The sequence below is a fragment of the Lactuca virosa genome, chromosome 2 (assembly GCF_052849685.1).
Source record: "Lactuca virosa cultivar CGN04683 chromosome 2, Lactuca_virosa_CGN04683_v6, whole genome shotgun sequence".
NCBI classification, from domain to species: domain Eukaryota; kingdom Viridiplantae; phylum Streptophyta; class Magnoliopsida; order Asterales; family Asteraceae; genus Lactuca; species Lactuca virosa.
The window spans coordinates 20,834,306-20,847,559 of record NC_136427.1 but is presented as its reverse complement, the minus strand read 5'-3'; the positions used below and the strand labels follow the sequence as shown (position 1 = coordinate 20,847,559).

The 13,254-nt window shown below is 33.9% G+C and overlaps 1 protein-coding gene across 1 annotated transcript; it reads right to left on the bottom strand.

Annotated features, from left to right (window-relative positions):
* Positions 1–8,402: 8,402 nt before the first annotated feature.
* On the bottom strand, positions 8,403–11,252 carry LOC145157281 (protein FAR1-RELATED SEQUENCE 5-like). The gene is made up of 7 exons (XM_079076342.1): positions 11,123–11,252; positions 10,943–11,011; positions 10,250–10,761; positions 10,001–10,158; positions 9,738–9,933; positions 8,838–9,401; positions 8,403–8,579 (listed from the first exon to the last, which is right to left on the bottom strand). Exons 1-7 carry the CDS (start codon positions 11,250–11,252, stop codon positions 8,403–8,405), a joined length of 1,806 nt encoding a protein of 601 aa, XP_078932468.1.
* Positions 11,253–13,254: the final 2,002 nt, after the last annotated feature.

Sequence of the window (13,254 nt, the reverse complement as noted above, 5' to 3'; positions counted from 1 at the left end):
CTACAACTTTCATTTAGATTGTTAAGGCTAAAAAGCCTTTTATCGAAAATTCATTTTTTACACTGAACAGTGTTTTGCCGGTTTTGTCGCGGATTTTCGATTGGTCATAACTTCTTCGTTATAACTCGGATTTCAGTGTTCTTTATATTTTTGGAAACCTTGTTGCAATCTCTACCACTTGGTTCATCCCAATTACGATTATTGATCAATTTATTTTGACCTAAATTTGAGTGGTGTCACATTATTCCCCCCGTTAGAGAGAATTTTGTCTCGAAATTAAGTCTAAAGTGATACTCATGGACTAGGTCTAATCTTTCCTTCCCAAGTGAATTCAGGTCCTCGGTTTGTAATCCAGCGAACCTTCACTAACGGGATAAGGCTTTGCTTGGTTCTTTCGATTTCCCTATCCATGGTTTCATTGGTTCTTTTACAAAATGTAGACTTTTATTTAACTTGATTTCATTGAGTGAAATAACAAGTGTTTCATCGGATAGACACCACTATGTGAAAGTTGGGATGAATGTTATTAAGTTTTTGTGGTAGTTTAAGTTTATAAGTACAAGACCGATTCTGGTAAGAATCTCAAATGGTTCTATGTACCTTGAATTTTTGTATTCCACGCTTTCCCAAGCGTATCTTGTCCTTCCGAGGTGAGACCTTCATATGACAAGGTCATGAATCCCAGAATTCCAAGGGTTTTCTTTTATCGAAGCTGTAGCTTCTCTGATTAACTCTGGAAGCTTTATGTCGCTTCCTGATTCGTATTTTGTTTTTGGTAGTTTCTCGGATGAATTCCAGATCAGCGAAGGTGCTGTGTGGAAATTAGATCTCTAGCTAGTTGTGTATTACCTAATTTAGTCTAGTGCAAATAGGATCTGCACTTGTGACCGCAGAAGGTTTTGAATGGAGCAACTTGAATGCTAGCGTGATAAAGGATTCGACTAATTGGTAAATGGGTATCCCATTCTTTACCATAGTCGATCACATAGGCTCATGACTATTCTAGTTCCTAGAGAGTTTTGAGTGACTGCCTGAACTAGGAGATGATTCTATTATCTCAGTGGAGAAAACAGATACTGAAATATCGTGCACTCACACATTCTAGTTATCTTATGTACTTGCCACATTTTCAGGTTTCAAGGCTTCTTGTTGAGCCTCCTTACTTTGTGTGGACAGATTTGAATGGGTTTTCATAGTCAATGATTGGCTCTACGACCTGAGTACTCTTTCCGACTTAGGGTGTTAGCTACTATATTGGCTTTGTCGGGATGATAACGAATTCCGAATTCGTAGTCATTTAGTAGTTCGACCCACTATCGTGGTCTTACGTTGAATTCCTCCTGGTAGAATATATGATGAAGGATTTTGCTCCGAAGTTCATGATAAGACTCATACTTGGCTCATCCACCATCACGTCGTGTATACAATTCGTATATAATTTAGATTTCACAAAACGTTCGGATGGGTGACTCTGCCCCAAGTCCACAACCAAACAAGGAACAGGAGATAGGGCGGAATTACACATCCTTAATCTTGTTAAGTCTAAATTATATACCACTCTCGTGTATACACTTAGCAGCGATAGATTAACTTAATGAGTTCTTAGTCTCTATTCTTCAACTTGACCTGCGATACGATGATTTTCCTACGAGATCTATTGGGGTACTTCGGTAGTTACTGACTTCTAAGACTACTTCGGTCTTTTCGTTTGACGTTTCCTGTCTACTGAGTAGGCTAGAATGGCGTGGTACCCTTCGTATGGGTACTTCTGAAGTTTTGAAATGAGAGACAACCTAAGGGTTTTGCGTTATGGATTGGAAGAATTTCATCTTACGGCTGATTAAGGAAAAATTTCTCTTATACATCATAAAAATTTTCACATGGTAAGGGCCAGGCCAAACCATGTCGAATGAGGATGTCAGAATTTTCTCGACGAAATAGATATTAAGTCGTTATGGGAAGAATGATTACTAGGATGATATCCTATGTACTTAAGTTTTCAGCGCTTCTGGTTTTATTCTGTTATTATCGCTACGAACCCCTTTTTGATTCGAAATTGGCGGGTACTACCAATACGAGGGTTCTGATAATTTGAAATTATGAACTTCCATGAAACGATCCTTACTAGGTCTTTCTATAATCGCTTGGTGTATACAAGTCATGTATAATTAAGATTGGTAAGACCTTTGACTGAGCAACCCTGCCCTAAATCCACAACCAAACAAGGAACAGGAAATGAGGCGGGATTACTCACTCTAAGTCTACAAATCTTAATTATAAATGACCCTTATGTATACACTAAGTCATCATAGCTTACCTGTTAGGGTTTCAAATTTTATATAACTGTTGTGATTTAATTTGAACGGGAGAGTAATCATAATTATAGATAGTTATCGGGTTTTGGAAGCGTACCAAAATATAGCAGGGCTCTTTGATGCCTTCCCATGTATTGGGTCAAACTCCTCCTGCTCCCCCGTCGTTCTTCTCTGTTGGACAGTCCCTCTTGTAATGTCCTATTTCACTACAAAGGTGACATATGGGAAGGGTTCCAACTTTGGCAGTTGAAGTGATGAACTCAACCAGAGTTTTACAGATGCGGGCGGTATGCCCCTTTATGTTGCATATATTGTAATGCAGCTCTCAGAAAACTCCATGATGATGGTAGTCGCACTTGCTGCAGTGTGGGAGGTTTCCTAAGTACAACGTGGTCGGTGCTAGAATAACATGAAGGATGGGGGTATTGACTGCCCCAGTTTGTTGCCCTCTGTTAGGTCCTTGAGTGGAACAACTCCCTTTCTTGTTTTCGAACTTTTGTTTCAGGATATTTGGCTTAAGGTTCGAAGTGTCCTTACAAGTAGGTGCTCGTTGCTGTACTTGGCCATCACCACGATCGGGATTGCCGATAGCATTACTACTAACATTTGCATTGTTAGCATTAAGGTGTGCCATGACAGCTGCTACAGCTGCTGTGACCGCAACTTGAAACATAGCCGCATCTATTTGAAGGATTGGTGTTTTGCCGGTGGGTTGGTTACATTCCTTCGGAGACATAATTTTGTTTCATGATAAGAAAATGAGCTCGTGAGCGACTATCGTTGTCTCTATATGTATTCTAACCATTTGTATCTATGTATAAATCTTTTGTTTTGTTATATTGTTCTCAATGATTCGACTTGCATCCCTATGATGCAGTCCTGGTAAGGAACATAAATAAGTTTCTAGAATGGTTATGAACCGAGTATCATCCGAACTAAGTTACCTTTGTTTGGTGGATATCGTTTCCCAATTTTCGAAAATATTTGAAAATAATTCATAATAGTGTCTACATAAAAAAGACTTATGAATGTGAGAAGTAATCACTATCAATTAAGATTTCGTGATCTGATTTATTGTTATTACCCGTGACAGGAAAAGAGGAGAAACTCAAAACCTAATGTGAGTAATGAAATCACTAACTCACTAGGTTGAATAGATTTACTAGTTATTACTTAGATGAAAAGGGTGCTCAACACTTTACATGAATCACACGTGATTTTCTTTTGTTCTCTGTTCTATTCTGGGTGGTAATGATTTGTTTTCTCTTGGTATCTATAGGGTGTCCTTCTCTTCCGTAAGTATATTGAATTCCTGAGCTGTCTTACTTCCGATTCTGATACTAATCCCCATTACTTCGTAATGAAAATTTTGAATCTCGGAAGTTCATGCGAATCTCACATTGGTGTCCTTAATAGGGTAAGGGCACTAAATGATTTCTATAGTTTATTTACTTATCATCTATTTCTTTCTTGGAATTTTCCTAATGAAATTCTGTTGGATCCTCCTTGACTCTTCTAATTATTGCTGAAGTAACTACATCTATCTAAGGGGTTTACATGAGAATGGGAATGTCCAAAGGATCTATGAGAAAATTTAAATTTTTACGAAGGTGATCCTTTCTGGTCCTTCTATAATCACATGGTGTGTACAGATTATATATAATCCATATCAAATAGACCTTCGAATAAGTAATCCTACTCTAAAACCACATCCAAACAAGGAAAAGGAAGTAGAGTGAAAATCACATATTCTAAGTCTATAAAATCTTGGCTATATATAACCTTAACATACCCACTTAGTAATTATAGACTTATCAGAAAAGATCTTTTTAACATTTCCCCAAAGGTATGTAAAACACCTCCATGTTATTTTAGTTATGAGTTTGATTCTTGGACTTCTAGATATAAGAATTTGACAAGTTTTCAGTTTTCTTGTTATAGCATCCTAAAATACTCCCATAGTATTTTAATCTTTATGTTTGGTTCTAGAATTCTTCTGGTACTTAGGTAAGTTTTAGACCTGTTGCAACACTACAATCACTCCCCAAACACATGTTGGTCATATCTCGAATGAATATAGTTGATCAGGCTATATTGATCCCAGATATGATTACGTCACTGTCTAGGTTTAACTGTAATGTCCAACATCCAAATACTTTTGTTTTGTTCTTCGTGTGATACTCATTCTAGTATATATATTCTGCATGTACTTATACTTTTATAAAATATTGTTATATTTCTAAAGTATAACTCTTGGTCAGAGTGTTTTTATCCCAATGGGTTTATAGTTGTATATCTTTTATGACTGATATACTAAGTTCACTATAAACACTGCTCTGATACCAATCTGTCACACCCCCAAACCAGAACGGCGGAAACGTTCGGGGGCAGAGGACTTCAGGTAAGTATCACAACATATGCAATATAGTAATCAAAGTACAAACAACCATTGCATTAATAAATATAAGTTTTACATAAGTGTTTAAACATTACATATTCAAACACAAAAGTAGGTACAGTAGAAGACAAGAGTCGTGGTATGGTACTAGGTAGTCTTCTCAAAAGCTTCGGGAGTGTACCTGTCTACTGGATTCCTGAGAATACAAGATATTTGGAAAGAGTAGATCAGCATTTAAGCTGGTGAGTTCATAAGTATTTTCGTTCTGTTAAGTATACCCTAAGTTCTTTGGATAAGTTCACTGGTTCCTCCAGAAAATCCTATATTTCCTGAGGTGATAGATTGATAACCTCAATAGTTTCCCTCTATAATTACTTAGTTTATACTGATTATATATAACCTAATATCGAATGGACAGTTAAGTGGGTGTATCTGCCCTAAGCCCACAACCAAACAAGGAACAGGAAGTAAGGCGGAAGTCACACATTTCACTGTCAATCGGATATTACTTATGTATAACTCTGATGTAATAACTAAGGAATTATAGAATTAACCACTAAAGGTCCTTTGTGTTATACTAGTTTAAAGAGATTGAATGACTAAGTTCCATTTGATAAGTAGTTTAATTCCATAAACCGTTTCATTTGTAAAAGTGGTTTAATCCCATAAACTGTTTCATTTGTAAAAGTGGTTTAATCCCATAAACCGTTTCCTTTGTAAAAGTATTCTTAGTTATATCTGTTCTACAGTAAAACATTAGTATTAATACCGGAAAATGTTATATTATCCATAATACTGCCTTGTGGTTTTAAATGTTCCAAAACCAGAAGTACAAGTATATTTGCCATACTTGATTTCATGATACGTAGTTTTTACTGTAAGTAAAAACTAACCGAAGGTATATTTGGTCAGGATGTAATTATCTTTTCTTACTGTTTTAAGAGAAGTATATTACTTAGTAATTTACTCATTGTTTTATCCATGTGAGTTCTATTAACCATACTAATATGACTGATATGCCTGCGGCGACGTTCTTCAAGCGTCGGAAACGGTATGATATTTGACACCCTAGGCTTGCCGGCCAAACTGTAGCGAACAAGAAAGGTGCGGGATTGTCAGTCCCACATAGATCTATACACAAATTCACGCTCTCCCTACAAGAGATTCTGGTTAATAAGTAAGGACTTAAGGTCGTACTTAGATAAGTACACCATGAAGAGTCTCACAAATTTATTGTTTCAACGAGATTTACGATGTATTATTACCCCGTGATTGCTAACCCTGGTACTCTGTATCGTACCTTTGTTAATGCAATCCCGATATGATGTATTATTACCCCGTGTTTGCTAACCCTGGTACTCTGTATTGTACCTTTGTTAATGCAAACCCGGTATGATGTATTATTACCCCGTGTTTGCTAACCCTGGAACTTTGTATTGTACATTTGTTAATGCAAACCCGGTATGATGTATTATTACCCCGTGTTTGCAAACCCTGGTACTCTGTATTGTACCTTTGTTAAAGCAAACCCGGTATGATGTATTATTACTTCTTTAATATGTTATTCGTATATTAAAGGCATTATACATATCCTGGTATAGATAAATGAATTGTTGGTAATTTCCTTGGAAAGTATACAGTCGTGAATCATACTTGTATATTTAGTTTTGTATCATAAATTATACCTATTATAATTTATTTGTTCAATCTAATTAGCATGATTTCTCATAGATGAACACCTTTGCTCAGCATGATACAAAGGTAATGATACCGAATGGAGTAACCTTTTATATTCATATATGTATAATATATATATATATATATATATATATATATATATATATATATATATATATATATATATATATATATATATATATATATATATATAATTAAGAAGGAAATGACCTTCGGACAAATAACATCACCTTAATTCCACATCCAAACAAGGAAAAGAAATAAGATAATTCATTAGTCCTAACCCTTCAAATCTTATTTATATATTTATACATATATAAACCTGATTTTGGCAATTATAATTTGAAATAATTTATTAAAAACCATTTTCAAGGAATTTAACGGATTTTACATGACTTTAAAGATTTAACATGGCTTTAAGTCATTTTGGAAATATCTGGTAATCCTTAAAAGCATAAAGAAAGCCTTTGTGTGATTATTATCACATACAGTTATTAACACAATCTAATATTGTGTTAAACTTCTATTCCCCCCTAAACAGCATTTAAAAACCATTAAAAGGTAAATTATAGGGGTATGAACTCACTTTGATAAGCGGTAATTCGGGCAGCATTTCGTTTCTATAGATGATATTCCTCGAAGAAACCGTGAGTTTTTGAGTAAAAACCGGCTTTATGCGGGCAGCACTTCGACTGGAAAGAGGTTATCTTCTCGAGAATTCCGGGGCTCTGGGGCTTGCTTCGGGTTTTTGACACGATACCGGGGCCTTGGGGGGTCGTGAGAAAGTTTAGGGGGTGAAAAGGTGAAAAGTGGTGAAATTTGGGGTGAAAAACCTCTCAAATCTGAGAAGTCTCGCACCCTTTATATAGGGGTGCGAGGGTTCGGTCCGAAGGGTGACTCAGCAGACAGGTGGCGAGGGCGAGGAGTCAGCAGGACACGCGGCAACTTCTGCGAAGGCCACGAGGTCGAAGTCTAAGGCGGTTGCGAAGCTCGGACCCGTTGTGAGGCACGTGTTGGCTTCTGAGTGGACCGAACTTCGGTCCAATGGGGAGGGAGCATGACGACTTCGGACCAATAAGCAGGTGACACGCGAGCCTGCGGTCCAATCAGAAGACGCCACGTGGAGGCTGCATGCGAGGGTGACATGTCCGGATTGAGGCCATGCGATTTTTCCCGGTTATCCACTAATTCTCGGTTTTTGTGCCAAAACTTGCGAAAATCATAACTTTCGCATACGAGCTCTGTTTTTGGCGTTCTCTATATGCACGCGTAGGTAAAATTATACTCTACGACTTTCGTTTAGACTTCGTCGGCTAATTTTGAATTTATTTTTAATATTATTATTTTTAACAGACCGGGACAGAAAATCCGTTAAAAATTCATAACTTCTTTATCCGACGTCCGTTTTCGTCTGTCTTTTTTCCGTTGTTCTACTTTTGACGAGACCTTCGATTCTCGTTGAAGTTGTGTCAGCTAAATATCGATCGATATAATTTCGAATTTTTACCTGTCTACTGCTAAACCGAAACTTAGAAAAAACATAACTTCCTCATACGAAGTCAGATTTTTACGTTCTTTTTTTGAACGTTCTCGGTTTAACATATTCTACAAATTTCATTTAGATTGTTAAGGAAAAAAAGCCTTTTATCGAAAATTCACTTTTTACACTGAACAGTGTTTTGCCGGTTTTGTTGCGGATTTTCGATTGGTCATAACTTCTTCGTTATAACTCAGATTTCAGTGTTCTTTATATTTTTGGAAACCTTGTTACAATCTCTACCACTTGGTTCATCCCAATTACGATTATTGATCAATTTATTTTTGACCTAAATTTGACTGGTGTCACATAAAAACTTCTAGCTTTTGCATGAACTCTTGTAACTTCTTGTCATCATTACTTAATGAAGACAAGCATTGATCAAGCATGGAAAAAGCTTTGTATGCAACCTTCTCAACATTTCCAAACGAATCACCATATCTAAACGTCCTTTTCAAAACTGTGGTGGGGATAATATATTTCTTCTCCATCTCTTAACAATGTATCTTGACAGAATCTCTTGTATGTCATAAATCTTTAGAATACAGAAGATGTGTCTACAAAAAATTCCAAACCGCTCAAAAAGCATGCATGAACATTTCACCGTTAGATCTTCTCTGTTGAATTCAACCTGTTTCAAAAGTATTAGGATAATAAGTATATTAAAAAAAGAAAAATTAGAATATTTTTCAAAACTATTAGAATATTAAGTATATTCTAATAAGAAAAATTACAATAATATAAAAAAAAAACTTAAGAAAACAATTTAGTAATAAAAATTAAAATATTAGAATTATAAAATGTCAACATTACCTCAAAATCACCTTCACTTGTGTTAAAATTCCATTCAGAATCGATGTCAACTTTTTCTTTTTTTCTCAACTACTACCTTCTTCTTTGATAGATTTTTCCTTTTGTTTTTGACAATGCATATGTCGGAAACAACACCTGAAGTAGCACTCTTCTGTGAACAAGAAACAAGTGAATGAAGAATCTCCCTCTGCACCATGAGAAAAATAGTCCTGGTGTATACCATAGATGCATGTTTCTCCATATCTTCAAGAGGTGTTTTGATAATTGGAATTATAGTAGATGTATCAAAATCAAATTTGATCTGATTATTCCTTTGCCTTTCCATAACAGACTCAAAAGCATTCATGAAATTGTTTAACGTATAAGCATGATGCGATACCCTATTGAATGTTGAATTCTCACTTTCCGACCGAGAAGTTGTTCTCATTAGACCTGAGATCAGTACATCTTTAAAATAGGCTGGAATCCAACTGCCTCTCAAATCAAACATATCTTTCATCCATTTATTGTCTTGTAACTTATATTTTACCATTAATGCATCCCATCTCATTTCAAAATCATTCACAACAATTTTGGAGTCCCATACTATACTATTGAAATCTGCCTTAAAATCCGATTCATTCATTGTTTCCCAGCTTACCTTCAAAAACAATTCATATATTATTCTTTTAGAATATAATATAGTATAAAAAGGCATTTCATTTAATATATTATCCTAATTACAAAAAATATTTCATTTAATATTCTGATAAGAATATAATACAGTATAAAAAGGCATTTCATTTAATATATTATTCTAATTACAAAAAATATGCCATTTAATATTCTGATAAGAAAAGAACAATAATGTCATAATTATATTGAAAATAATGTCATATTTATACTGATAAGAATATAACAATAATGTTAGTACCTTCAATGGAAGTTTACTTGTGATATGCCACACACAAAATCTATGTTTTGTGTATGGCAATACTATCTCAATAGCTTTTTTCATTGCTGCATCTTGATCGGTCACGACCATGATTGGTGCTTTAACAAAACACTTCAAGAATGACCGAAGTAACCAAATATAGGAATTTGTATCTTCTCTACACAACAAACCAGCTCCAAAAGTGACGCACCTTTTTTGATTATCAGTGCCAGTAAAAGGTACAAATACCATACAATACCTAAAAAAACACAAAAAATACCATTAGAATATATAACTAAAAATGTTTATAATTCCAGAATAAATACCTGTTTGTACGATATGTTGCGTCAAACGAAAAAACGTCCCCAAATAACGCAAAATTTTGTTTTGAAGTGTCATCAGCCCAAAAGAGAGCATTTAACTGCTTCTTGTCACATCTGTATTCGAATGTAAAATTTGTAACATTCTCTTTACGATTCTGAAGCTTTGTAATCAATAAATTTGCATCAGTGCCCCCAATGTGAAAATTTATATCCCTTGTAAAAATTTTCCAATCTATCTGTAGTTGCCCCCACCTTTTCACTCGAAAGCTTATGTATAAAAGCTTGATCAACAACATCCAACTGACGTTTAGCTCTTGAAAGATGCATACAATCTTGATTGATCAATTTGTGGTTGTGATGTTGTTCAAAGCGCCACAAGTAAACTTCTAAAGAATGTGGTATAACTTTGAATGCAACAAAAGCTTTGCAATTTGTGCGTTTACAATTACTATTTCTCAATTGCTTGTTATGATCATCACTAATCGTGTCTAAGGTAGAAGTGTTTGGCAATCCCCCTCTATTGCATATAAAATATTTCGAAGTTGTGATTCCACTATTTTTCCTCTCTGTTGATTTTCTAATATCAAAACCAGATCTTAATGCATATCCTTTATACCACTTAATAGCATCTTTGATATCTTTAAAAATTAAACCCATAGGAGCTAGCCAACTAGCTTCAACCTCTGGAATACAAAAGAAAGAACCGAAAGCTCCAATGAATTGTTTGCAAGAGCCATATTGTGCCTCAACATTGTCACTTTGAACTACAAAAAAGAATATACCACCATGTTAACATATAATCAGAATAATTTGCATTCATATGACTGTAATCATAAAGAACCACAATGTTATATGTGCATTATTCTATATGCATAATATGCAGTAACATGAACTTATCACCAACATCATTCTATAAAGAATAACCGATATCCGTAACAGAATTACCTTGGATTTCTGATTGATTTCCATCATAATGCAGAATCTCTGAATCACCATAACTGAATTGATGATTTTCTTCATCGTAATGATCATTTCAGATGTCGTTCATATCTAAATTATGCATAACTGTTACTAGGTTAAAAATTGAATATGTTATATGCAACTAACAATGAAAGCAATGATTACCTTGGGTTTCCGATTGATTTTCCTCGTTATGAAGAATCTCTGAATCATTAGAACCGAACTGATGATTTTCTTCATCGAGATGATTGTTTTCGATGTCATGCATATCCAAATCATCCATAACTATTATCATTATTGATATATAAATGTATGTACAATATTCTATAAGAATAACATGCATTCTCATGAACTTATCACTAAGATGATGTTAATGAAAAGCAAATAGATGATGTTAATCAAAAGAAAACAGATGACATATTGCTGAAAAACATATTGATTGAATGAAAGTTAAAAAATCAAACAATGAAATAGATGATGCATTATCAAATAACATATTATAGATTGAATTGTTTTCTAGGTCAAACAAATTCAACAACAAATGATGTTTGATTGCTGAATTGGATGTCTCAACAACAGATGATGTTTGATTGCTGAAATCACAAATTATACAAATATAAAATTGGAGAAATCGATAATAGCTTGATGATTCAATTCATGAACTAGGTTAAAAATTGAATACATTATATGAATGTAACAGTGAAATTGATGAAAACTCAAACCTTGATCAATTGACGATTTCATGATGTTGAGTAAAATTCACAGAGTGAAAGATCGTAAACAATTGTTGAAGATGAAGATTAGCAGAAATTGTTGAACACTTGAACCTCTACCGAAATCGATGATCACAGAGTTAAAACTGATCAAAATCACTCAGATTATCAATTGCAGGTGTAGAAGAATCAAGAACATGAACTCGAAAAACACAACAATCGCGAATTTAAAAGCTATGATTTAGCATCGTTCGATCAATGTCCAAATCAAATTGATTATCGGTTGAAAGAATATAAGATTGGAGATAGAATATCGATCAAATTGAATTGAATAACAAGGAATGTTGTTTCATCGAATAAATTGGTAGAAAACCGGAACAGGTGAGATGATTACTTGATGATGTGAAAATTAACCTAACCTGATCATCTTAAATTTAACCTAGTGACTAATCTACCCCTAATTAACTAATCAGTTAGATTAATTAGTGTTAATCCCTTTTTTTATGAGCCACAAGATCAAATTTGATCAAAGGCTAAGATTTGGTCCCCATGTCTCACAAAATATAGGTGGTCTCAAATGAACCTCTACCTCTACATATATATATATATATATATATATATATATATATATATATATATATATATATATATATATATATATATATATATATATATATTTTGACGAATTATACCATATTGTCGTAGATACAAAAAACAGCATGGATTTGGGTAATGATGTCTTTTATCCGTATAAACCTTTGATAATCTCAATGACCAATCCTGCTTAATGACCAATTTTAATATTTATGATTGACTTTTCCGTAAATGTAACCAAGTTTATCAAATTATATGTATCTGATCAGATGGAAAATTTCATTCATACAAAATTTAAAAATGAGTATTCTATCTTTTATAGAACCGAATGAGTTTATAAAGTGTCTACAATTCATTGATAAGTTTGTTATTAATAACATTGACATTTTGAAATTAATACCTTTATATATTCATGCAAGTCAAAAATTGAATTTTAATTGTATTTTGCGTAATTTAATACAGAATACCAAAGGCACTATAAATTAGAAAAACAAAATGTAGAGTTTATAAAAGCTACCAAATGAATTCAGAAATAACCAGCTTTTAAGTTTATAAAAGCTACCAAATGAATTCAGAAATAACCAGCTTTTAAGTTTATAAAAGCTACCAAGTGAATTTGAAACATAAAAGAAAGGCATCGGTTAATACACTCTATAGAAATTAAAGATATGTTACATGTTTAAATTTACACTTTTATACAATTCCATGTCATGTTATGAATTCCAATGATTAAAAGAGTTTTATGCTTGTTCTAATGATTAGTTTCATTTCTATTTTCATTTTTTTAACACTAGCAATCGATACCAATCAACAATAATAAGCCAAAATGTGTTGTTGTTTTCTGTTTTCAATCCTTCTTGTTGATGCTATTTGTTCTTCTTTGTTGTTCCCATTGGACTATTTTTCCCTTGCTTTTATTTTTGGTTTGTGGCTGTTTTTTGCTACTGTTAGGATGCCCTCTTTATAGTCCTTCACATTTTGTACATAAAA

What these genes read in the sequence shown, in the direction of transcription:
- LOC145157281 (XM_079076342.1), bottom strand. Translation starts at nt 11,252, where the DNA reads ATGATAATAGTTATGGATGATTTGGATATGCATGACATCGAAAACAAT. An exon ending in ATAAGCTTTCGAGTGAAAAG is followed by an intron (nt 10,159 to 10,249) that starts GTGGGGGCAACT and finishes TTGATTACAAAG; the next exon opens with CTTCAGAATCGTAAAGAGAA. An exon ending in TGAAAAAAGCTATTGAGATA is followed by an intron (nt 9,402 to 9,737) that starts GTATTGCCATAC and finishes TTGTTTTTGAAG; the next exon opens with GTAAGCTGGGAAACAATGAA.